This window comes from Lipomyces tetrasporus, assembly GCF_029532465.1.
Source record: "Lipomyces tetrasporus strain NRRL Y-64009 chromosome Unknown POJ06scaffold_5, whole genome shotgun sequence".
Lineage (NCBI taxonomy): Eukaryota > Fungi > Ascomycota > Lipomycetes > Lipomycetales > Lipomycetaceae > Lipomyces > Lipomyces tetrasporus.
This window is the reverse complement of record NW_026611600.1, coordinates 345979-369042: the sequence shown is the minus strand read 5'-3', so window position 1 is coordinate 369042 and position 23064 is coordinate 345979. Positions and strand designations below refer to the sequence as shown.

Sequence of the window (23064 nt, the reverse complement as noted above, 5' to 3'; positions counted from 1 at the left end):
TTTTACTAGTAAGGGTTTCAGCAGGGTTTTGTCTGTTGAGGGTTTCGTGCCTGTAGCTAAGGAAAAAGCGGATAAGGCACACATTCACAACAACTTCCATAGCCTCGCACTTGTATATTTTAAGGGTCAATAATGTTTGATAAAAGTGAAACCATACCAAGATATACCCTGCCTAAAATTAAGGTTCGAATTATTTTTGGAGGAGAGACTCAAAGGTCATAGGGTTGGGGTTACAGGCCATTTCTAGCCACAATAATACACCAATTAGTGGCTCTTGAGTTCAAATGATCGGTCGCTCGATCTAAGCTGGCTGCATTCCATTCTGCATGCAACGTGATAAGTACAGATCATTGAATTATATCGTTCTGTCAGGCTGTCAAGCATCGGTGTCAAGTTTGTTTCAGTTACTTCACTGCTATATAAGTCGTGACAAACGCGTCGTCGTCACCAACCATGAGTGAAAGCACTCCATCATCAACGCATTCACAGGTGCACGCTTTACTTGGCGTATATCAAAGTCTCGCATCAAGATATCATTCCTCCAACGTCACTTTTGAGCTGGAAGTATGCAACGACGCGGATCCCTTGTCGGACGACGGGACGCCGACTAAACTAGTTTCTTCACCGCTTGATACAGAGACTGCTGAGTCTCGGATCGTGCGATCTATCAGGTCCCGGAATGCGTCTGTAAAAAGTAGTATGGGTTTGCGAGAGTCATGATGCTCAATAGTTATCGAGGTTACTAATCGAGCCGCGCCTGCGGTCTTGATATAGGTCGACGACCAGTGGCAGTACTTTACGCGGACATAACTCCAACTGAGTCTCCTGGAAATGGAGTGAGCTCTCTCCCACCACTCTTGAGTTACGAGGAAATGAGAGCGATACTAGCTGGACATAGCGACGAAGAGGAATATACGCGATATCAATCTGAAAGCTCCGAATTGGATCAACATACCGCGGATTCGGAAATCTTTCTTACAACACGATCTAAGCTTTTGTATGGTGACCATGAGAGGGATACTAAACCCCACATGCTAGAGATACAAGAGAAGGCTCCGCGGTTGGAATTACCAGAGTTTGATGAGATTTCAATCGAAGATTTACTGGCTTCCGTTATAGCCGATCGCGACAAGGAATATGGAAACTCATCCGAAGCAGGTCAGTTGTCTGTGTCGTCTAGTCGAAGCTCGTTCTTTGGTAAGGTTGACTCCTCCAACGTGACCCCTCGATCTCGATATCGACAGAGGGCGCTCAAATTGCGACGCCGTTCAGCTACTAATTTCTCACCTATGATTGATCGCACCGTGCGTACATCTCCATGGTATAGCGCTGCAGTTAGAAGATGTACAGAGGTGGACTATGACCAGATTCATCCAGATATTAGTTGGAGTGTACAATACCGGTTTAAACAGGTTCTGCGAGAGCTCAATGAAAGATTTAGGCTTGAGCAATTTGAAGAGGATTACTACCAGGACGTGTTTATATCTTCTGAAAACGCACACTTGGCTCTGCAGTTAGGAAATGGTGACGCAGTTACTCCGAGAGAAGAAGTGGCATGTGCTCCTTTCAGTTCGCCCCACACTCCAGTTCGTATGGGCGTGTTCAGGAACGGAATGCAGCCGTGCGTGGGCAAGCTGCAGCTGTCAAGGATGACGCAGTTGAGACAGGGTCGGTATGGCAGCCCTGCCTTAGAGCGATCGTCCATAACCGCAATACCTCCATCAGACAAGCGCCTGGTTAATTCAAATGGCCGTGTTGTTCCTCGAAGTCAAACTGACCCAGCAATTGCAGACGACCAACGAACGGACACTTTTTCCAGTATTCATGCAGAAAGTGGCCATACAGCTGACGTATTAAAGGCCTATAATAGACGTCGGCTTACATGGAGTAAGATTTCTGGTAAATCGACTAGCAAGCACTCCTTTCGGAAATTATTGACACGGCCAATGAAAGTCCAATCTGTGCCCACCACACCGCTGTCTCGAGTTGGTAGTTTCATGACAACTGAATATGTCGGCCGCTCATCAGAATCGATTAGCGGCAGGTATCACAAGGAGAAAAGGGCATCCTTTGCAAGCCCAGTCAGACTGCTACTTGAGAAGCTGCACGTGAAGAAGCAGCTTAAAGCTGCCGCAAAAGGGGCTCATATGTTTCGGTCGTTAGGTAGCCGCCGAGTCCTATCACGAAGAGTTGTGTGATTTTCCTGGATCGCCATTTCTGCTGGAGAATTTGCTGTAGCTTGCGCCGTTCGTTTCTGAGTTGTTTCTCGATTAATAGTGGTATTATCATCTAACGTTATTATTCTGAACAGAATATAGTGGAATGTCAACTGGTTATGTACTTAGAGTATTCAGTAATATAATTAATCATTAACTCCATAGCGTACCCAAACATCAACAAAATAATACCGGCTGTGAAATATCAAGGTCCGCTAAGACATACTTTTAGATATACAAAGTACACTCATGGCCGGTCTCACGAAAACTTCCATCTATTTCCGCAATTCTCGCACGTGCAAAACGTTGTGAGAGGCTCATCTGCCGACCTTGTCTGCATCTGATAATACGAGACCCTTTTCTGCTTGCATTTGCCGCAGGTGAACCTGTCCGTGACAGCTCTTTGCTCTTTCGCGCCCTGTGCATTGAACAGGTTCTTTTCTTCCAGTCGTTTAATTTCATTTTTGAGTTCCTCGGATGCCATTTCTTGCGGCGACATGCGGTATAGTCTCTCTGCGCTGATTTCGCCGGCTACTACCCGGTATCGCAGGTTTGGATTCTTGCTGTCCTTTAAGTTGAGATATAGAGACCGCATTTTGGTCCTGTACGTGGGCGTCGCACCTTTTTCATTCTGAAAAACAATCCGTTCAATCTGTTTCGAGCAGTCGAGTATCGTGTCCGAATGAGCATCAGAGTCGCTGGCTAGAGCGTTGTACGTCACGGTGACGCAACTATTCCTCACTCGATCATCGTAAATATCAGTCTTCACGCCATCAGTCTTGACGTCCCGTGGAGCACCATTCGGCGGTCTTTGAACTTTTGGCTTAGGCGCGGTCGAGCCTGCTGGTGGCGCGGACGAAGGAGCAGGGTCTGGGGACAGTTTCTTTGTGGCGGCGGATGGGGGTGTGGAGGAATGCAAGTGCGAGGATGCCTTTTGGGCTGTAACCTCGTCTTTCCATTTTTTAATCATTGACTTCACTAGTTCTGAAACCTTCTTTTCTGAGTGTGACCGTAACTTGTTGACAGCGATTCCTAACTTGGTTTCCTGTATAATTACCATTAGCCAAAGTCTTCGCAGTCAATTTGAGAATTCCGCTTTGCGGTTCCAAATCACCAGCCGTGTTCGCATATCAGCATGCATACCCTTAGTAATTTCTCCGTAGGAATGACTCCTTGCTTTAACTGCTCCAGAATATCAATTGTTATTTGCGGAGTACTAGCTTTCTCAAGCCCACTCATTAAGGATTTGATCTCCTTGGCATCGAGTCCACGTGTTTCCACCATCGTGACAGCCAATTTCGCGCGCAGGAGCAATCGGAATGCGATACAAAGGTGGCGGGGACTTCAGTTGGGATAATGGAAAGAAGTAAGCGCTCTAGCTTGGACAAGACTTGCTCTATGTACGGTGGCACATGCACGGTCTAATGTCGACGTTCGCAATTACTAAGTATCCTCCACGAACCCGAACACCTCTTAGATGAAGAAACCGTGATATCTCTTCTATAAATCAAAACAGTAGGTCGTATTCGAACGCGGCGACCTGGCGATAAAATAATCACGAGTGTGTGGGGAAAATAAATCCCTGCGAACCAGCAGGCGACGATTGAACTTTCAACGTTCGGACTTAGAAGCAGGGCTCATCTCATCGTTCCGACTGCCCGTACCCATGGATGGCTCTACCAAGGCAACAAGGACAGTCTATGAACAATATCGTGTTGAAGCTTCGAATTTATTCCACAAATGAATCGGTACGGGATGTGGCTTTATTTATCTACAAATTGTATTATCTCAACAGAGATCATTCGATTTTCCGTATGTTTCGCAGCGGGCTGTTGTGCGGGATAAGTCGACGCTTCAGGTCACAGCCAGCCGTATAGCAACACCTTGGCTCTTAAAGTACGAGTTTTATTCATTCTGCAAAATTGGCCTACTCAAACATTCATAGGAAGATTTAATACCAAGATCTACTCTCAACGGCCGCTCACTATCGTTGCCTATGCCAGTTGAACTACGCTCGGCCTTCTAAGTTCTGTACCACTTCTGACTGCAACTTCTTCTCTTCCCTTGCGGCTGACAACGTGCTCAGACCTGGACAATTGTCAAATCTGTTTGTCGTCATAACAGAAAGTAGGAAATGTGACTTACTACGCAGATCACTGACAATGTCTTTGGTTTTGCCGAAATAGACTTCTTGGAGCTGGTTTCTCATCTTCGACTCAATGTCTTCGACCATCTTGCCAATATTAGCAACGTGGCTCGTTTCATCCTCGACAGGGTAGTCTTGCTCGACCTAACTCGCCAGTTAGCTTAGGCTTGCACGTCATTATCTCCAACAACGTTAGTACCTGGCGAGTCAAGTTTCCGCCCAGATCAAACGTCCCGATAGACTTATTGTTAGTGACTAGATTAAGAATGATAGTGCTGGTGAGCTTGTAATGTGCGTTGCGACCTCGCTCTTGGGCCTCAAAGACATGGATCGAATCCCAGTCACCCTGGCCCTTTGACGTTTCCGTCGAAACTACCTGCCATCAGCACAGTGCTTATAGATCATATATAGACTTTCGGTGAACCTTTCTTCAGAAGGACAACGCCAGCGAGACCACTGTCCAATTCCCACAGGTAAACACTCGACAAACCGCCCTCGTAGTATCTATTTTCCAATTAGCAATGGCACGCCACAAACAATTCGCCCCTACTGCTTACAAATCCCTATATATATCGAACGCATCGTTGGCAGTAATTTCCAATTTTCGAATCGCATCACCTGGCACGGTACCGTCCGCGAGGGGAGGATCGTACTCGTTACTCCACGGACTCCGAAAACTGTCGCCGTCCCGGTTATAGTCGCAGGTGAGGTAATCCTTGCCCGTGACTTTGCATCTCTTTACTTGCAGTGGCTGGTCAACTGAGGAAAGTAAATCTTCTGTCAGATCTGGCACGAGACTGCAGATGGAATTCAGGTTCTGGGAGATGTCTTTCGGGTTGAGTCGGCGTAGTAGATCTAGCGCGGCGTCGAATGGATCCGCAGACTGCAATCCTTTAGCCCATGACTATATGAAATTTCAGAATTAGATTATGTTCTGAACGCACCATTTTGAAGTGAGTACCACGCGTGCGGATACCGTAATTGAGACGAGATGGTCAGCAGTCTTGCCAGAGAAGCTGTTTAGGGATGGCTGCTTTGCATGCACCGACCCGGCAGATACGGGCCTGACTCGGCAGCTCCAAAAGGTAATGACTGGCTAGGTCGACGTCACCCCCCTCGTCTCTACTACCGTCTTTGCCTAGAAAACCCTGGGATATTCCTGAAAGAATAGCAGTAATATAAAATTGTTTAATTTCTAAACTGTCACAATTGTACGATGATTAATAGGTGTATGTGAATTTTATACAAGAACGTATCAGATCAAATTGGGCCAGATTCACTGATCTGAACCCAGCCATCAACCGAGCCGCACGGAGAACCCATACCCAAACCCTAATTATTCGTCCGTCAAAAAAGTAGAAAAAATTCTGTTTGCGATCAATTTCGCTTTCTGCAGCATCTACCGTGTTTGTCTTCCCCGCAGCATTACACACAGCCACAATGGCGGACGAGAAGCATCATAAGAAGGAGAAGTCGCACAAGAAACGAAAATCGCTGCCAGCAGAGGAGAGTCCTGCGAAGACTGCTGCTGCTGAGCCGGAGCCAATGGAGGTGGATACGACACCGGCTACTGAAGAACCTACCGTCGATGAGGCTAAGAAAGACAAGAAGAAGCGAAAATCATCCCTTGGTGGCGACGCTGCGGACGATGGAAATTACGATGCGAGATTGTCGGCGTTGTTGCCGTTTGCGCAGCCGCTGGCTCCCAAGAAGTTGAATAAGAAGGTCATGAAGACAGTCAAGAAGGGTTGATCTCCTTGTTCCGTGTACTGTTTTGCTGGACCTTTAGTGCTAACTCTGTCATGTAGCTGCGAAATCAAAGCATATCAAGCGCGGTGTGAAGGAAGTCGTCAAGTCTCTTCGCAAGGGAGATAAGGGCCTCGTTGTTATTGCTGGCGATATCTCTCCCGCTGATGTCATTTCTCACATTCCCGTTTTGTGCGAAGATAACAGTGTTCCATACCTTTTCGTCCCAAGCAAGGAGGACTTAGGATCGGCTGGTGCTACGAAGAGACCAACGAGCTGCATCATGGTTATCCCTGGCGGATTCAAGAAAGACAGGACTGATGGAAAGGACGCCGATTATAAGGAAGGATTTGATGATATTGTGAAAGAGATCAAGGGCTTAGCGTAAGTATATGGAGGGGGTCGTTTGCTTGGTAGATATGGAGAACAAAGGTATAATTCGGGTAAAATTGGGCTGCCATATACATGTACTTTAAAGTTAACGGTTGTTACTCGTCAATATAATTGTTTTATTACCAGGAGGTCTAGATGATTTTTGTCCAGTTATATGATTTGTCCGACCGAAGCTTGGTCAAGTCGATTTAATTCAGCAGTTCGTCGCATTTTAGATATAAAGGATTGACTGATATTGCATTTTGCTTACATGCGACCACTCAATAACAGAACTAACATTACTTTAACCAGAAGATCGTAACAGTCTCGGGCTACAAACCGCGGTGGATTCGTTCCAGTTTAGCACATTTCGGTTTAGGGTACAAGCGAAGTGTGTCGAGTTGCAGTGTTGTTAATTTGGTGACGATTTGCATTTGCAAATTATGAAATCGTAAACCGCGTAGCGCGCCAAACCATAACTTTGACGAAAGTAGAAGAGGATAAGTTCATAATGCAGATTAATTAAAGTGAGACACGACCGCCCGCAGAATAATGACGACAAACAATGATATCAGAATCCTAATAATGACACAAAAATGATATCAGTCCAAAATTAACCGCATCATGCTCATGCATGCCTAACGTACACTCTACAATCACAATTAACTGTTCAACCATTAGTCGAAATGCAAAAATTTGGGACATTTCTTTTAATTCCACAACCCGCTGCGCAACCGCAGCAAATTCTGAACGCACTCAATCTCGGATTCCACAACCGTGTCTGGGATCTGCTGTGACGCGTTTTCTTTATCCTCGACGTCGCCAACCCTATCCAACACCACCTGGGCCTTTCCGTCAATGGACATGGCCAGCCTCACTTGCGAGCCTGACGATGATCGAGATACAGGAGCGGCCGCGATCGAGGTTGGCACAGGTGCAGTCGTAGCCGTGATTACCGGCGACAGTGTGCTTGTTATCGCAGCCATACACATGACATTCGTAAATGAAGAGTTGGTTGGCGTCAGGACGCCTTTCGAAGATGTCGTAGACGTGAGAGAGTCGGACCGTGTAAGAGGTGGGGGAAGGACCTGAAGCTTCGCGGCAAGTTTAACGTCGTGAGTCTTGTCATTGTCATATTGCACAAAATTGATTGAAGTTGGTGACTCTGGGCCAGGAGACGAGCTGGCAGAGAATGATGATGAAGATGACGGAATGTTGTCGTCGGACTGCGGAGGTTGCTTTGTTGGTGCGGATGTGGACGCGGACGCGTTTCTGTTTGGTTTCTGCTGAGCCGCGGCGCGTCGTGAAGACTGTCGTCGGTTTTGAAACCAAATCTGATAAATAAGTTAGACTAGCTCGTCCATATCGTAAACTGTAGATCTCCAAAGACAGTTTCATATGTTTTGCTGACAAATACGCGTCGTACGTCTGCCTAAAGTAAAAACGAACCAACCTACCTGGACTGCTTTTTCGGTCATGCCAACGCGCTCGGCAATGTCGATTCGAGTTACTCGAGGTGGTTTGGGACATCTGTTGAATTCTGAGTAGAGAATTTGGAGCTCGTTCGGGGAGGTGCGCCTTCTCTTTCTACGAGCAAGAGGAGGGTTGTCGATTTCAGGTTCATGGAGTGGATACGTGGTTGGCGAATGGGAGATGAACGCGTAGGTGGAACGCGTAAGGTCTTGAGGCGACAGCATGGTGTCGATGTCGACGTGAGTGCAGCGAGATGGAACGCGAGAGAACGAGAGAGAGACAGCTAATATGTGCGTGGGGGGGAGAGAGAGAGAGACTCCATGAGATATTGTGGAAGGAGAGAACAGGGATGATTCGGTGTTGTGTTGAGTCCGCCATAAGATGACTGGGAGCCACCAAAAATGGATGCCCCGTCCTCGGTACGTTTTCTTGCCCGGCGTGTCGGATATCAGTGCTTATGTTGGTGCCTTACGCGCCGCGTTTCCACAAAGACAACTTTCGTGGAACCAGCACCGGTATTAACCAGTCTTACCATTGTGAGAACTCGTAACGAGCTGTTGATATCTAGGGGCAGTTTAATGACGTTGCCAAATTAAGAGGACGTCTCGATTAGGACACATTATACCAGCCACTGCCGAGCCTCTTAGCCATCTAACGCGTAAACAATCGAATGCGTCTAGTACACCTGCAAATGCCAGATATGCGTTCTTTTACAGCCATAGAATGTAATCTTGGTGAGTGTGGTGACGATTCAGAAGTATAAGTCTACAAAATGCATTTGAATATCGTACAAAGTCTACCTATATATCCCTCATATGCATAACCCGTAGGCAGTGACTTCAATCTACCCTTTGAAAATCATCTTCTCGACCAACTCCGCGTTCTTCTCCTCCATTTTGGCTTCGTCGGTTTCGTCGCTGACACTCTTATCTAGCGCGAGCTTCGTATTGGCGAGCTGCAAAATAGCCTCCTCAATCGTGCCCTTTGTAACTAATCTCACGACCTTGACCTCTCGTGTCTGACCGACTCTATGAGCACGATCTTCTGCTTGGCGATCATCATGTGGATTGAAGCTCATGTCGAAGATGATAACTACATTCGCGCAGGCAAGGTTGACACCGAAACCGCCTGCTTTGGTCGAGAGAAGAAAGCATGTAATGTCCTCCTCGTCGTAGAACTTGTCTATCAAGTCCTGGCGCACTTCAACTGGAGTTTGACCGTCCAGACGTAAGAAAGATACGTCAAGAGTCGACAGGACAGATTCAAGAATGTCTAACGTCTGCGTAAACTGGGAGAAAATCAAGATCCTGTCACCATTGGCTTTCATCTCGACCAACATCTTAGACAGTTTCTCGACCTTGCCGGAATTCATCCACTCGTCGTTTTGCAAACGGTACTGGTGAATACTGCGGAACTTTATGCAAAGATTGTGGAGTTCAAAGTCTGACATCACTTCCATGTCCTCAAAAATGTACTGCTCATTGGCGTCGAAGTATCTCTCCTCCTAGTCCGAGTCAGTTTTGCTATTCTGCTCTCGTGTGCAGTAGAAACTAACCTTCATAATATCCCGTGCCATTTTGCGTAATGTAACGTCATCATAATACTTTCTGAATAATAAAGGATGCACGGCAGCTTTACGCAGTCTCATCAGCACATTACTCGACGATCTCTCAGCCTTGGTAGTAACTTTTCCAGACTCTCGAGCCTCAATACTGCGTCGACTGGATTCTACCTCCTCGTCATAAATGGCTTTTTGCTCGGCCGACAACTCACAATATTCTACTTTGTGGTGTTTCTTCGGCAAATGCTGCAACACCTGGTCTTTCTTCCGTCGCAACACAAACGGCGTCATCATCGTCTTCGCTCTCGAAATCCGCTGCTGTGATAGTAAGGCCAGGTTACTTGCATCTGCAGAGTCTGTCGTAGTCTTTGCCTTATGCTTGAAAATGCCAGCCAAATCTTCCTTTCGTTCCTTAAACAAATGCGGCAAAATAAATGCGAGCAGGGAAATCAATTCCTGCAGGTTGTTCTGCAACGGAGTACCGGTCAGGAGTAATCTAAATTCAGCCTTGAGCCGCATAAGTTTTTGATACCGCTCGGATTCACTGTTTTTCAAAAGATGACCTTCGTCGTAGACGCATGTGTTGAACTTAAACGATCGTAAAAATGAACAATCCAACGGACTGCCGCAAGCGAGGTTATAAGTTGTAACAATAACGTCAAAATGAGTCTCAGGATCGGATAACATTGCACGAAGTTCAACCCGGTCTTTTTGCAGTCCGTAATACGGTTCGACGACAAAACTTGGACAGAACCGTTTGAACTCTCTTAGCCAGTTTTCCAGTGTCGAAGACGGTACCACTACCAGATGCGGTCCTTCGCGACCAATTTCCTTGAGATGCGCGAGGAAAGCGATAACCTGACAAGTCTTTCCCAATCCCATTTCATCAGCCAGAATGCACGATAGCTTCTTCCTGTACAATAAGTTGAGCCAGTTGATTCCAACTTGCTGATAACCTTTCAATTTCACATCAGCGGCGAGTAGACTGGGTTGCGCAGTGAAATATCCTCCACCGGGCGCGACCTTTGGCTTCTGAATGTCGCTATCTGAAGATTCCGAACCTTCACCAATGTCCACAATTTCAAGTTCGCCGTTAGATCCGCGAATATCAACTCCCCACTTGGCCATTGCTTCTGAGACACTGTTGCCGAGCTGCTCGCACTTACTTATTAGTGAATCAACAGCCTCATACCCTGACAGGGTCTGCAATTCGGTTACTATCTTATTCATATGCCAAAAACTTGTGTGACGTACTTCAATTGCCGTATCGACAGCTTTATCCCCAGCCGCTTTCCGTGGTCTCCTCGATTTTTTGGCCTTGGAAGAATCGGCGTTGTCCCTCACTATATCAACAGTGCGAACACTATCCAACCTTGAGTATGGTCGATTAGCGACAATGACCTGAGCCAGCTCTTCTGAACAGCATGCCACATCAGCAATAACTGCAGCAGAATCGCTATTGAAAATCTTCAGCAATCGGTCATCTAAATCTGCGCTATCTCCATACTCCTCAACACTCATATCGGAATCAACATCATCAAGTTCAACAATCTCTTCCTCCTCCTCCTCCTCCTCCTCCTCCTCCTCCTCATCATCATCAGACATTTTCCTACTTTTGCCTTGCTTCTCCCGTGACTCAACGATCGTTACAGGGCTGGAGTTAGTTGGCGATGAGAGAGAGATGGCATTCTTGACTTGAGCAGCGCTGAACTTCTCTCTGATAGATTTCGCAGGCTTGGTTATGTCACGCTTCGATGTAGCAAGTATAGGTGATGTCGTCGGCGACGGTGTTCGTGATACTTGCTTAGTCCCGGAGATGACACCACCAATATGCAACTCGTCCTGCTGGGCCAGCCATTCCGCTGCTCCATCATAACTCCCCTTCAAGCGTATTGCCGATAGTAGTATTGAGCTAGACACCGTCGGGAATGCAATCTGCAACCGAGCTATCAGCTTTCGCTCTTCCGGTGTAATACTCGGATCAGGTGAGTCAAGTTCCACCACGACGGGCCTCGCCGGTGCCGGTCTTCGCTGTACGAGCTTCGTCACAGCCTGCCCTTTGCGGGGCTCAGCAATTCGGTTGCTACTTGCGCCATTTGCCGACGATGGCTGGCCGTTGGATCTCGAACTGGCCAAGCTCGAATGCGCGGCACCGCCGTGACTCTTATACGCAAATTTGTCGAGAATAGACCGCATGCGAGCTGACGGCGAAACGTCTTGCTTCTTGTCGCTCGCCTCGTTTACGTGGCCACCGGCGTTCCGACCCAACAACGACGACGACGACGACGACGACGTCGAGTTCGCTCTAGAGTTACCCGATGAACTGTTGAACAATAACGGAAACGGGTTATTTGCCGGACTGCCTGACGCACTGCTGAACGTTGTCCGTGGCAAATCGTTCAATCCAGGTCGTCCATCGTTAAAATGCCGTTGTGAAGTTGCATTCGACGACGAGTTGATTCCTTTGCTCAAACTTCCGTAAAACGAATCACTGGACACCGGACGGCCGTTGCTTCTATTCCAACCATTTGCTGCCCGACTTTGTGGTCCAGTATTGCGCGAGCCGGGTGAACTGGGCGACGAGGACAGTGTAATGGGCTCTATCTCATCCCTTGCGACTTTCTTCTCTGGCGGCGAGTGCAGATCTGCCGCATCCACATCCACAGTCCGATGTCGTTTGAGGATAGGCTCTAATGGATCTACAGGCATTGTAGAACTCCAGCGTCAATGACCGTACTGCCCAATACGACGCTGTCCGTCTAAATAAACTGTGGAGAAATGAATGCGGAGATGATGGCAGGGACAAATGAAATGGGACGGGTTCCGAACGCGAAAAAATGATCCGCGGATGGGAATACGACGCCACACGTCTTCGCGTCGCGTCGTCCCGTGGTGGTCTTCTGAGCCCCATCCAACCAAAGTAGCAGCAGCAGAAGCAGGACTTTGTTGTTTTGGGCTCTCGGCCACGGTAATTATGGGATTATATCAGTTTCGACGCATTCTGCAGCAGAAGACTCAACTTGTGCGCTACGTAAATAGATCTAATAGCATGAATATAATACATAAGACTGAACCTAAAATACAGAGACACGACTTTTATGACCAATGCAGAAAACTCCAGTAACTCAAAATCCTAGCAAATAACGTCTATCTATGCACAAAATTTCTTCCCGTCGGAATATCTAAAGCCGAACCGATTTAGAGACTACTTCCAATGCGGGGGATATGTCAGTCTCACTAACGGACCCAATTGCCAACAGATATATCGACGAAACGAGCCGCGACGCACGATCAGTGTAGAAATCTAAATTCAACCTTTGAGCCAGCTATTCGATTGTTAGCGCACCTTGAACTGTCATGTAAGACCTAGACGACGCAAACAAGTAGACATACATCTTTGGTCGATACCCCATCAAAGGGCCAATACAGAATCAATAAAGAGATGCTATACGACGAGTACTTTCTTAGTCTTCGCAAAGCCTCGTATAGCGCCTCGCTATCAAACTGCAACTTCTGGTCGACACTCATAGAGGCATCATTGCCCGTCATGCCGCATTGAAATATCAACCCTCCAACAGTTTCATAGCTATCAGGATCCGCTTCCATGGTCGAAACCGTCAATACAAGCGACTTTCCTTCGACGGTCCTACAGAATTTCGTGCCGTCCCATTCCAGACCGAGTTTCCGACGCAGCCAGATTCCAGCCGACGCATGCCAGTCAGAAGTGAAGACATTAACATCCAACACTCCGTCAAGAATGCCCGAGTTTTCGAATGTTGTTTCCACACTAGGTAGAAAAATTCGCTTCAAGTCGACTGGCATCCAAAGTTGCTGCACTGCCTCGCGGTCATTTTTCATAAGCGCAATTCGCTCAGCCTCAGGCAAAAACTCCTCCGATCGCCTGGAAGAGAACTTCTGCTTCTTCAACGGCCGTCCCATCAATTGCGACGCGGCAATATACTGCTCTCGTCTTTTCTTCATGAGTTCTGCATTCTTCTTAGAAACGATGGCAGTCTCTTTAATATGCTTGATCGCTTTGCGTAACAATGTTCCCCTTCGGAACACGTTTGCCTTGCCCACCTGACAGGTCTCCCAAGTGTTGTCATACACTAACGAGGCGTACAATTCATCCGCGATCTCGCTTACAAGCATCTTTCTATGTTCGAGATCCCTTTTCGCTTTGTCATCAAGAGCTTGTTGACAAATCTTGCGAACCAAGTCAGCGATAACGACTCGAACTATGCTATCAACTTCCGTCGTCGCCGCATCCTGCACCATCGCTTTGACCATTTCCTTCGACTTTCTGACTTTCTCTGCCCTGTCAGCAGCAATCTTCTGTTCATCGATCCCAGTTGAGGCAGTAAGATTTTGAGTTGGCGTCGGAATCGCATTTGCAGACTCTTTACTGAACGCTGGAGTAGTCGAGTCTGTTGCACCTTTCAAAGAGGAGATAGTGACGCCGCTCTGATTCGAAGCAGCACTAGCTGAGAATGCGAATGCAGGAGCGCGAGATGTCGATGGCGTTTCACCAGCTTTAGCACCAAATGCAAAGGCTGGAGCCGATTCAAAAGCAGTTGTTGCGCTGGGTGACCCAAACGAAAATGGCGGAGGTGCCCGCGAGGCTGAGGTCTTGAGAAACGACAACCCCGCCTGTTGGGGCTCACTGGTGGCCACTGGTAATCCGAACGACCACTTTACCGGTTTGGAATTCTCTGCCATTGGCACAGGCAGCTTGCGTGACACTCGGCTTGAGGACGAGGGAAATAGAGAGTGTACGCTGATACTCTTGTCCGACGAGTTCTGCGGATAGATGCTTAGATTGTTGCCATGAATGAAGTCCTCCAACCGCATATTTCCCCGTTTGACTTCGACGAGACGCTTCGAATATGCTTGTCGAAGCGGCCCTTTTTCTAGCGCTCTCAGATCTAAATACTACAGTCAGAGACTGCATCTTCACATCCAATATGTACATACCATTCCAGCTGGTCACATCTACGCATTGTACACCATCCACGACTTTGCGTGCGACCTCCCAGTGGTCGCAGAGTTCAAACAACTCATTCTCGTCATCGCACCCTAATAATTGAACAATCTGGGACGCTATATAAGGTTTTCCGCGTTTATGATAACCAGAAGCCATAGACTTGAGCGCCCACATCCTAATATCATTAAAGCTAACCTCAGCCAGGCACGCCAGCAGAAAGGGCACGGCAGCGCTCTTGACCAATTTGAAAAATCTGACAAACATATTCTGCGCATTCTCTGTATTCGTATAGCCTCTCTCTGTAATATTGTTCTGTTGTGCTAGGCTTCGTAATTCCAGTGCGAGCTGGACCATCGGATCAAGAAACACGTTCCGTGGCAGATCTTGGATTTGTCGATCAATATCTGGGTCGCGTAAATGACTAAGTAGTCGATAAGCTTGAAATTCTGCTTCATTGGGGCACTGAGCGCCATGTTTTCTGGCATCCGAGTACAGCTCCGAGAGAGTTTGTAACGCTAATCACGGTCATTTTTCGTCCTTAAACCGAACCAATCACACGAGGATACCTTTGTTAAACTGTTCAAGCTCCTGCTGCCTGCTGTACTCGACATCAGAGCCCGCCATAATGTGCAAGCAAACAATGTGAATCCGGGCAATGCGCTCGTTACAGTCGACAGCTTCGTAACCGGAGTAATTCTGATACGTGAAGTCCTGCCGAATTGAGCGCGTCCGATCCCACAAAAATCCGTGGATGTGACTTTCTGCAAGCCCTGGCACGATGTTGTCGATAAGATACGTCAAGGTAGCCTAGCAATTTAGTCAGACATACCCAGTAACTTCAAATGTATCTGTGACGACATACCTGCAAAATACCAGGAGGACGGACGTCAGAAGGCAATGGAGGGGGCTGGCCAGCAGCTGGTCTAGAAAAAGCCTTGACGGCCAAGTTTCGATCATACTTGCCGTTTGCATTCTTCTCGGCCGGCGAAATATTATTCTCACGAGCTCGTCGGACTCTCTCAAATACAGGACACATGTCCACGCAAGTACCTGTAAAAACAATTGCCTCATTCAGCGTTTTTCTCGTATCTTGCTTGTCTACAAGCCCGCGCCGTTCCATTTCCACCCGTTCCTTATTTCGAATTTGTACCAGCTAAGTTCAGCGTCAGATCAATTCACGCTATCTGCTGACAGCGTGCACTGGGCCTTACCTTCTCATACAAGTCTTGCAAATCGCCTGTCCATGTCTCCTCCAGTTTATTCATTTCGGCCTGATTTCTGGCATCCCAGCCGTCGTCTGGATTGACACTCTGCACCTGCGTCCCGTTCACTTTGTTTGCATGGTTAATAACCCTTGGTTTGCCCCCCCTCTTTCGAAACCCAGACGCAACATTATTTCTTGCACCATTCTGCTGTGCATTCTGGAAATAATTCACATTACTGAAACTCGACGGGGAGGCGCTGTCCAGCCCCGGCGTGGTACCTCTTGACGTAGATGGGCCGTCTCGCATGTGAGGCGGCTTGTACGGTGCTGCCACGCGTGGCGACCGAAATTGCGATTTCGGTCCCATTGGAGGAATGTGAGATATCAGCAATGTGCCTGATTGTCTGCGGGCCAATAGATTGCCGGCATCTTAAACTGTGCCGATGCGAATCAGAGCCGAAGTGATAATTCATGTTTAGTTCATATTCATGTAGGTTTGGATGGGTCTTAACAAAATTAGTAACCTAACCCAATCGGCCGTAGCTTCAGCGGACCTCGAGGCCGGTTATTCTTACAGTAATACCGTTGGCCGATATTGCTTCATGAGTCTGAAGATGAAGTAAAAGCTATATTACACAAAATATCATCACGTATGTAAAAATACCAAGAAAACATCGTACAATGCATGTGATGATATGCGACTAAATTATATAACATTATCCATGCAGGGGACACTATGTACACATAAATGCTGCATTTTGGTAGAACGACACCATTGGGTTTTCTCCATCTTTGGTTGTGGTGGCATCTAAGTCGGCCCATTGCTCGAGGAACGAACTGTGCGTAGCCACGGTAGCGACTCTGCCGCAGATTTTGGCGTACAATGCGGCAGCCAGGTCGAAGTCTGTGGGGAATAAAATATCAAAATACCCCTGAAGAACCTGTCCATAGTTAGCATCGAAGTTCGCGATGATCAATTGGTAACGTACCATGTATGACTCAACGGTGATCATCTGCTTCCTCAACATAACCTGCACAACAGGAGAATTGTATCCCTTAATCGAGTTCGGCAGGTATGTGAAGTCCGAGGCCAACAGTCGATGCTCAGGAAACCTTTTGTTCAGAACCTCCAAAAATTGTATATACCGTGTGGGTATGTACTCTGGCGCCGTGAGGTCATGAGCCAACGGGTTGAGCATGGCTTTCATTCGTCTCAGAAATGGGGGCGTGCTTAGCGGATGACCTCTAACCTTTGTTAAATCCAGATCTGGGAGTACTTCTTTCCGCAGATTCATGAACCGCTCCGACCAGTAGTCGAGCTCTGGGGAATAGTGCTCTTCGAAATCACCCATATCGTTGACTACAACATATCCCTGGTAAGGCTTATTATCGACATGATTATATCGAATTGTGTCATGGGCAAAGTTATCGAAAACTTCCAATGCGATGAAAAAACACGGCTCGGGGATATCGGCCGTCCAATCGAAAATTGATTTGTTGTAGATTCTGACTTTATCACTAAAACCCTGCGACTCGACCTTTGTAAGCAGATGACTTGCTTGCTTGTCAGCGAGCGCACCACTGATTTCGATAATGTTATATCGAGTGCGTGCATAAACATCCGGATGTGTCTCGCGGATGTAATCGAGGACGTTGAGCATTAAAGTTCCGTTACCGCCGCCGACTTCATAGATTACCAGGTCGTGATATGGATAGAGCGACACCAGATAGTTAAGAAGCAGGTATCTCGCAATAGCTTGCCCATAATATGGCTACGCGCAGTGTAAGTATCGAATCGCCGGACTCATACGGGTGGAGCTCACCTGAAACAGTTCCGTCGGAGTATGCCACAGTTGAGGTATTGAGTCTGGGTCCTCTGGCTTCTTTTCCAAGATCTTGTCGTACCGTTTATAAGACGACGACCATTCATTCACAAAGTCGTCTGGGCTCTTAATTTGTGAGTATTCGAATGGTTTGTCCGGAGAATAAATCATAGCTTGTCGCGCGAAATACCCATAGTGCGGATTATACAATGAGTCTGGGGCAGTTAGTCGTAGTTATAAAGGGCATTATAAGAAATTTCCATACCATCAATAAAATCCCGCGTCAGCATACTAACTCGCTTTGGCCGCTGCGGGTCGTTTGCCGACGTGAGCTGAGCAACCCGGGACGATGTAACCGTGGGATACTTCTTGAAAATTGCATAATCGTCCTCTTCGGCCAAATGCAAGTAAGTTGTCGGCCTCACACTGTAGTCGTGGATGGGCTTCTTCTTCTTCTCGTCTTTGACGAGTTCGACCTTGTCTTCTATCTTCCCTTTCACAGGAACCGCGAGCGACGCACCACGCCCATCTTTATGCTTCGTCGTTGCTCGTAGGGCTGAACTTGACGACTTCGATGGTACCGACGGACGAAACGACTGCTTCCCGTGCTTTGTATCTATTTCCCTTACTTGATCTTCATTCGTTTTGGCGTTCTCAGACACGGGCGGCTCTTCCCTGAATGCGTTCGTCCTCGACAAAGACGTTGAAAACGGCCTCCTGCCCTTTCTCAATCTCTCGCTGCCACCAATATGGGACGCCGTTGGGGTCCGCCTCAAAGCTGCACCCCGTCGCAACATTCGTGCTCGAGAAACTATCTCCGCTGCGGTGGCCGAGGGTGCCGGTATCCGTAACGGCATTGTCTGTGTCCGCTTGCGTAAGCTCAAGCCAATTGACCACAGCAAAGGTCGCTACGCACCCTACGATGCACGTACAATGAATATTAGCACCCCCAAGTTGTCAACGGAACGCCAGCAGAATACAAGCCGACAGTTGTTCCAAGATCCGAATGGAGTCGCTGGAGCGTCGATTGCACTGGAATAGTTACCCTGCCCGGCACATTTTCTCGGTGCGGCGCCTTCTTTTATACAGTCGTGTGTCGTCATCGGGGTAAATTGATTTTCGTGCGACTAGAGAGAACCAAACTTATTCGACACACTAAAGACACTGAATGGGGTGGCAGATGACCGGTCGGTTTGGGATTTCGCCACAGCTACTCTTGGGATTGTCGCTCGGCGTACTATTGTCTGCGTCGTGCAGACAGATTTGGGCGGTGGTTGCAAGTCGACTGACTCGAGATGACGATTCAACGTACGCGCAAGGCAGGATCCAGACGAAGGGCGACGACGAGGCAGTTAAGAGCGAGATCAGGGTCGGCGTCGAAGGGCTAATTGGAAATACGCCGCTTATGAAGGTCAAGTCGTTGAGCGATGCTACGGGATGCGAGATCCTCGCCAAGGTCGAGATGATGAATCCCGGCGGAAGCGCGAAGGATCGGATCGCGCTGGCCATTGTTGAGCAGGTATGGCCAATTACTTGGTGTTCGAAAGCTGGGTTTACTCATAAATGACTTAAGGCTGAGGCCGACGGGCTCTTGCGACCGAACTCAGGCGACGTGGTGTACGAAGGAACGAGCGGGTCGACAGGCATTTCTCTAGCAATGATCTGTCGTGCAAAGGGGTACAGAGCGCATATTTGTCTTCCGGACGACACGAGCACGGAGAAAGTAGATCTTCTAGAGAAACTCGGGGCAGAAGTCGAAAAAGTGCCGCCGGCTAGCATTGTCGACAGGCGCCAGTACGTCAACCAGGCGCGGGCCAGGGCAACCGACCGTAACAACGATGACAGCGTAGAAGGACGCGGCTTGTTTGCAGACCAGTTTGAAAACGAAGCGAACTGGAAAGCGCATTGTGATCATACGGGACCAGAGATCTACAAGCAGACCGGTGGGAATGTCGACGTTTTTGTCACGGGAGCCGGCACAGGAGGCACAATTTCGGGGGTGTCGCGGTACCTGAAACAAAAGCTTCCTAAGTTGAAGGTCGTGCTTGCCGATCCACCGGGTAGCGGCTTGTATAACAAGGTAAAGTACGGAGTTATGTTTGACATTATGGAGCGGGAAGGCACAAGAAGGAGACATCAAGTGGACACGCTTGTCGAAGGTATCGGTATCAATAGAGTCACGCGGAACTTCGACGTCGGGATGCCACTTGTAGACGACGCTATTCGCGTTACAGACAAGGAATCATTGGCTATGGCTAAATTTTTAGTGGAACACGACGGTATGCTCCTGAGTAACCGCGATGTGGGTTTGACTAAAACTTGCATTAGGCTTGTTTGTCGGAAGTTCGACCGCCGTCAACTGCGTCGCTGCGGCAAAGTACGCTTTAAAAATTGGTCCCGGCCACACGATCGTCACGATAATATGCGACTCGGGCACTCGGCATCTTTCAAAGTTTTGGAAAGCAGTAGGACCGGTCGGCGGAGAGCTGCCTGCGGTCCCACTAGAAGATATTCTCAATCTGTCAAGCACGGCGAGTACGTCTCGAGCAAACACGCCTGTCAATGGATAGGAAATATATGCAATTTAATATAGAGAAGGGCCAAATGCTACCGGTATCGTACATATTATCCATAAGTTACATGCATGTAAAGCAAAAGTTCCGTCCACAATGATAGCCTTTCATTCCGCACACCAACTCGTCCTGACCAGCCGGCGCTACCTCGTCATCGTCTTGTTGCATTTTTGGCGCAGGTAATGGTTCTGGCGATTGTATCCTTGGCGACCCCAGGTCGCAATCTTGTATGTCGGGTTCGGCGGGCCCGGTCCATTCATCGGAAGGCCCAGCATTGGCCACGATGGGCACGGGCACGTCGGTCGCCGTAAGAACCTGCGTGGACCAAGACTGAATAAGAAGATCCAGCTCGTGTATCTTTTTGGACCGCGCATACTCCGAGTCCTCGTACTCTGAATAAGACAATCGCGACGGGCACGCGTGCGGCGGCGGTGGTGACGATCCCAAAGCCGGTGGCCGTCTTGGGCTGTGCTTGCGCGGCGATGAAGAGTATACGACGCTGGTCGCAGGCGCGCTTAGTAGTTCGTCGCTCGCGTCGGTCGCATACGCCGGATGGTCGTCGTCAGAGTCGGCCCCGTCACTGCCCGAACCGTGCCCGTCATCGTATTCGACAGCTTGCTTCCGCCGATACCGCCGTTTCGGCCGCCAAATATCTCCGGTGCTGCCGCCAACAGCCAGGCCGCTCAGGTGGCCGTGGTCCTCGACGATTTCGCCGGTGATGATGTCGACCACGTCGGTCTCGTCGCCAAAGTCGCGCCCGTACCGGCGACAGATATCGTCCCACGCCGACCGCAGCCGCAGCGACGCCTTGTGGCGCTCGAGCTCGAGACTGAACGGCGGCTGCTCATCTTTAGACGCGTACGACTGGACCGCCGCCGGCGCCGGCGCATACCGCAAGTGGAGCATGGACGATGGCCGGATCGCGAAAGGTGAGTCGTGCTTGTAGGCGAGCCGCCGTCGTTTTGGGTTAGGCGGCGGTGCAAGTGAGCCGGTCATTCAGGATATCGGAATCCGTCAACTGGATACGCCGGCACTGCGTTTGAATTAAAATATAAGTCCTAGTTGGTTCAGGTACTTTGGGCGGATAATTTGAAGGCCCGACAGCATGCGTCATTGCACACTCGATGGGGGAAGCGCATTCTTGACCCGCAAAACCGCGACGGGTCAGTCCCGCTAGTAAGCAATCCCCTAACCCGAAGTCATGAACGAAATCGCCAGCATCATACCGCATTATTGACTCCGAATCCAGTTCTGGCATTCTTTGCGTCGATCTTATGTGCATCTTGCGGCTATTGCGTGCCAATTTAATGATCCTGCACAGGAACAGTGGGCGAGCGAATGACGAGACGGCGGTTGATAGTACAAGTTCGTTACTGAGATTCGAGACTAATATACAAAGACAAGTAGAAAATACTACAATACATACATACATACACACGTTTCTACGATATCCTAACAAACCATGACCAGCCCATAACGTAACAAATTCACCCAAACGAATCCAATAAAAACAATGACTAAACAGCGAATGTCAATTAAAGTCACCTCTTGGCCATCATCTCGCGCTCGAGGAACCCGAGCCGGTTGTCTGACCTAGCCAGACGCTCCTCGAGCTCGCGCACGCGGTCTTCGAGCCCGCGCACGTACGTCCAGAGCGACTCCTCGATCGACGAGTGGTGGTGGCCGGCCGCGACAGCCTGGGCCTGGAGGTACGGCTGCGGGTTCTGCAGGAACGCATTTGCGTTCTGGGCCGACGTCGGGCCCGATGCCTGGGGCATGAGGCCGGAGAAGTTTGAATACAGTGCGGCCGACTGCGGCGACTGGGTCGCGCCGGCAGGTCCGCCGGTGACCTGTCCGCCTGGCGCATGCGCCCCGGGCGGTCCCGGCTGCTGATGCTGTTGAGCTTGAGGTGGTGGCGGTCCGCCGTACGCGTGGGGAAGCGGCGACAGGATCCTCGGCGACTCTGCGACGGCCGGCGAGTAGGTGTTGGCCTGGGCGTAGATCGACTTTTGCTGCTGCGTGCCCGGCACACCCGACCCGTCCTGTGTCCTGATCGACGGCAGCGCCTGTCGCTTGTGCTGCTGGTGGGGATGCAGAAGCCCGTCCGCCGGCGCATGGCTAGGCGTGTTGTTCGACGCGACCGCCGCCGCCGCCGCCGCGGCAGCGGCATCGTCGTCCTCGTCGTCGTCCTCGTCCGAATTATCGCCGTCCGCGCGGCCGGCGCAACCGTTCGCGCCTTTGCCGTGCCGGGCAAGAGCATCGCCACGGGCAAATTTCCTGCCGCATTTTGCGCACACGTACGGCTTCTCGCCCGTGTGCAGCTTCGAGTGCCGCTTGAGGTCGTGCAGCCGGCGGAACTTGGAGTTGCAGGTTGTGCAAGTGAATGGCTTTTCGTGCGAGTGGGTCAGAAGGTGGGACTTGAGGTTGTGGTGGCGCGTGAAGGACTGGGAACAGTGCGGGCAGGTGTGTTTCGAGCCCGGGACGGATTGCGGGACAGTCGGGGTTGCTGGGGACGCTGATTGCTGTTGTGGCATGGACGCGAGCATTGTGGGCGGTTGACGGACAGTCGGGGAACGGCCTGCTGTGTTCGGAGTTGTCGTGATTTGAGTAGAATAGACGATTGTTATTGTCTTGCCAGTAGGAATAACTTCAAGAGAGCGGACTTGTTGACGACTACTGGATTGAGTGGATGGAGAAATGTGTGAAGTGATTTGGTGAAGATGGACGGGGCGGTGCTTAAAGAGGCGGTGAGTGTGGCTATTGGCTGCTTGCCGGTGGCGAAGCCTCATATTTTGCGCGACTAAGCCCCATTTGGCCCTGCGGCGTGTCAGCCACCAATGGCGCAATCGCCGTGCACCGCCGCCCAAAAAATTAAACAAAATATCCCACTGTTTTTTGTTACTTTGCGTGTCTCCGAGCGGCACACATACGCAGACATAGTGCAAATTGAAATTGGAGAGGATAAT

The 23064-nt window shown here is 49.3% G+C and overlaps 11 protein-coding genes across 11 annotated transcripts; 3 read left to right on the top strand and 8 right to left on the bottom strand.

The window, feature by feature from the left end:
• The first annotated feature begins 314 nt into the window (after positions 1-314).
• On the top strand, positions 315-2371 carry POJ06DRAFT_252308 (uncharacterized protein). Its single transcript, XM_056187513.1, has 2 exons — positions 315-697; positions 775-2371. Exons 1-2 carry the CDS (start codon positions 454-456, stop codon positions 2196-2198), a joined length of 1668 nt encoding a protein of 555 aa, XP_056043753.1. The 5' UTR covers positions 315-453; the 3' UTR covers positions 2199-2371.
• On the bottom strand, positions 2372-3826 carry POJ06DRAFT_252307 (transcription factor S-II, central domain-containing protein). Its single transcript, XM_056187512.1, has 2 exons — positions 3360-3826; positions 2372-3261 (listed from the first exon to the last, which is right to left on the bottom strand). Exons 1-2 carry the CDS (start codon positions 3498-3500, stop codon positions 2476-2478), a joined length of 927 nt encoding a protein of 308 aa, XP_056043752.1. The 5' UTR covers positions 3501-3826; the 3' UTR covers positions 2372-2475.
• Positions 3827-3828: 2 nt separating this feature from the next.
• Positions 3829-5612, bottom strand: POJ06DRAFT_252304 (F-actin-capping protein subunit beta). Its single transcript, XM_056187511.1, has 6 exons — positions 5307-5612; positions 4920-5245; positions 4787-4866; positions 4562-4734; positions 4362-4506; positions 3829-4304 (listed from the first exon to the last, which is right to left on the bottom strand). The coding sequence occupies exons 1-6, from the start codon at positions 5307-5309 to the stop codon at positions 4225-4227; spliced, it is 807 nt and encodes a 268-aa protein (XP_056043751.1). The 5' UTR covers positions 5310-5612; the 3' UTR covers positions 3829-4224.
• A 295-nt stretch (positions 5613-5907) lies between these two features.
• Positions 5908-6496, top strand: POJ06DRAFT_196710 (H/ACA ribonucleoprotein complex subunit 2; the record flags this gene model as incomplete). Its single annotated transcript, XM_056185042.1, has 2 exons — positions 5908-6109; positions 6171-6496. The coding sequence occupies 2 exons, from the start codon at positions 5908-5910 to the stop codon at positions 6494-6496; spliced, it is 528 nt and encodes a 175-aa protein (XP_056043750.1).
• Positions 6497-6754: 258 nt separating this feature from the next.
• On the bottom strand, positions 6755-8303 carry POJ06DRAFT_252297 (uncharacterized protein). The gene is made up of 2 exons (XM_056187510.1): positions 7938-8303; positions 6755-7814 (listed from the first exon to the last, which is right to left on the bottom strand). The coding sequence occupies exons 1-2, from the start codon at positions 8175-8177 to the stop codon at positions 7191-7193; spliced, it is 864 nt and encodes a 287-aa protein (XP_056043749.1). The 5' UTR covers positions 8178-8303; the 3' UTR covers positions 6755-7190.
• Positions 8304-8714: 411 nt separating this feature from the next.
• On the bottom strand, positions 8715-12447 carry POJ06DRAFT_252296 (SNF2 family N-terminal domain-containing protein). The gene is made up of 3 exons (XM_056187509.1): positions 10769-12447; positions 9509-10717; positions 8715-9457 (listed from the first exon to the last, which is right to left on the bottom strand). The coding sequence occupies exons 1-3, from the start codon at positions 12221-12223 to the stop codon at positions 8798-8800; spliced, it is 3324 nt and encodes a 1107-aa protein (XP_056043748.1). The 5' UTR covers positions 12224-12447; the 3' UTR covers positions 8715-8797.
• Positions 12448-12538: 91 nt separating this feature from the next.
• POJ06DRAFT_252294 (SAC3/GANP/Nin1/mts3/eIF-3 p25 family-domain-containing protein) lies at positions 12539-16164 on the bottom strand. The gene is made up of 5 exons (XM_056187508.1): positions 15710-16164; positions 15361-15651; positions 15065-15305; positions 14489-15013; positions 12539-14439 (listed from the first exon to the last, which is right to left on the bottom strand). The coding sequence occupies exons 1-5, from the start codon at positions 16067-16069 to the stop codon at positions 12881-12883; spliced, it is 2976 nt and encodes a 991-aa protein (XP_056043747.1). The 5' UTR covers positions 16070-16164; the 3' UTR covers positions 12539-12880.
• Positions 16165-16317: 153 nt separating this feature from the next.
• POJ06DRAFT_252290 (S-adenosyl-L-methionine-dependent methyltransferase) lies at positions 16318-18538 on the bottom strand. The gene is made up of 4 exons (XM_056187507.1): positions 17791-18538; positions 17526-17740; positions 16692-17474; positions 16318-16643 (listed from the first exon to the last, which is right to left on the bottom strand). Exons 1-4 carry the CDS (start codon positions 18380-18382, stop codon positions 16437-16439), a joined length of 1797 nt encoding a protein of 598 aa, XP_056043746.1. The 5' UTR covers positions 18383-18538; the 3' UTR covers positions 16318-16436.
• POJ06DRAFT_252285 (tryptophan synthase beta subunit-like PLP-dependent enzyme) lies at positions 18539-20141 on the top strand. Its single transcript, XM_056187506.1, has 3 exons — positions 18539-19044; positions 19099-19804; positions 19854-20141. The coding sequence occupies exons 1-3, from the start codon at positions 18694-18696 to the stop codon at positions 20093-20095; spliced, it is 1299 nt and encodes a 432-aa protein (XP_056043745.1). The 5' UTR covers positions 18539-18693; the 3' UTR covers positions 20096-20141.
• On the bottom strand, positions 20142-21452 carry POJ06DRAFT_252284 (uncharacterized protein). The gene has a single exon (XM_056187505.1). The coding sequence runs from the start codon at positions 21092-21094 to the stop codon at positions 20162-20164; it is 933 nt and encodes a 310-aa protein (XP_056043744.1). The 5' UTR covers positions 21095-21452; the 3' UTR covers positions 20142-20161.
• Positions 21453-22816, bottom strand: POJ06DRAFT_252283 (uncharacterized protein). Its single transcript, XM_056187504.1, has one exon. The coding sequence runs from the start codon at positions 22642-22644 to the stop codon at positions 21640-21642; it is 1005 nt and encodes a 334-aa protein (XP_056043743.1). The 5' UTR covers positions 22645-22816; the 3' UTR covers positions 21453-21639.
• Positions 22817-23064: the final 248 nt, after the last annotated feature.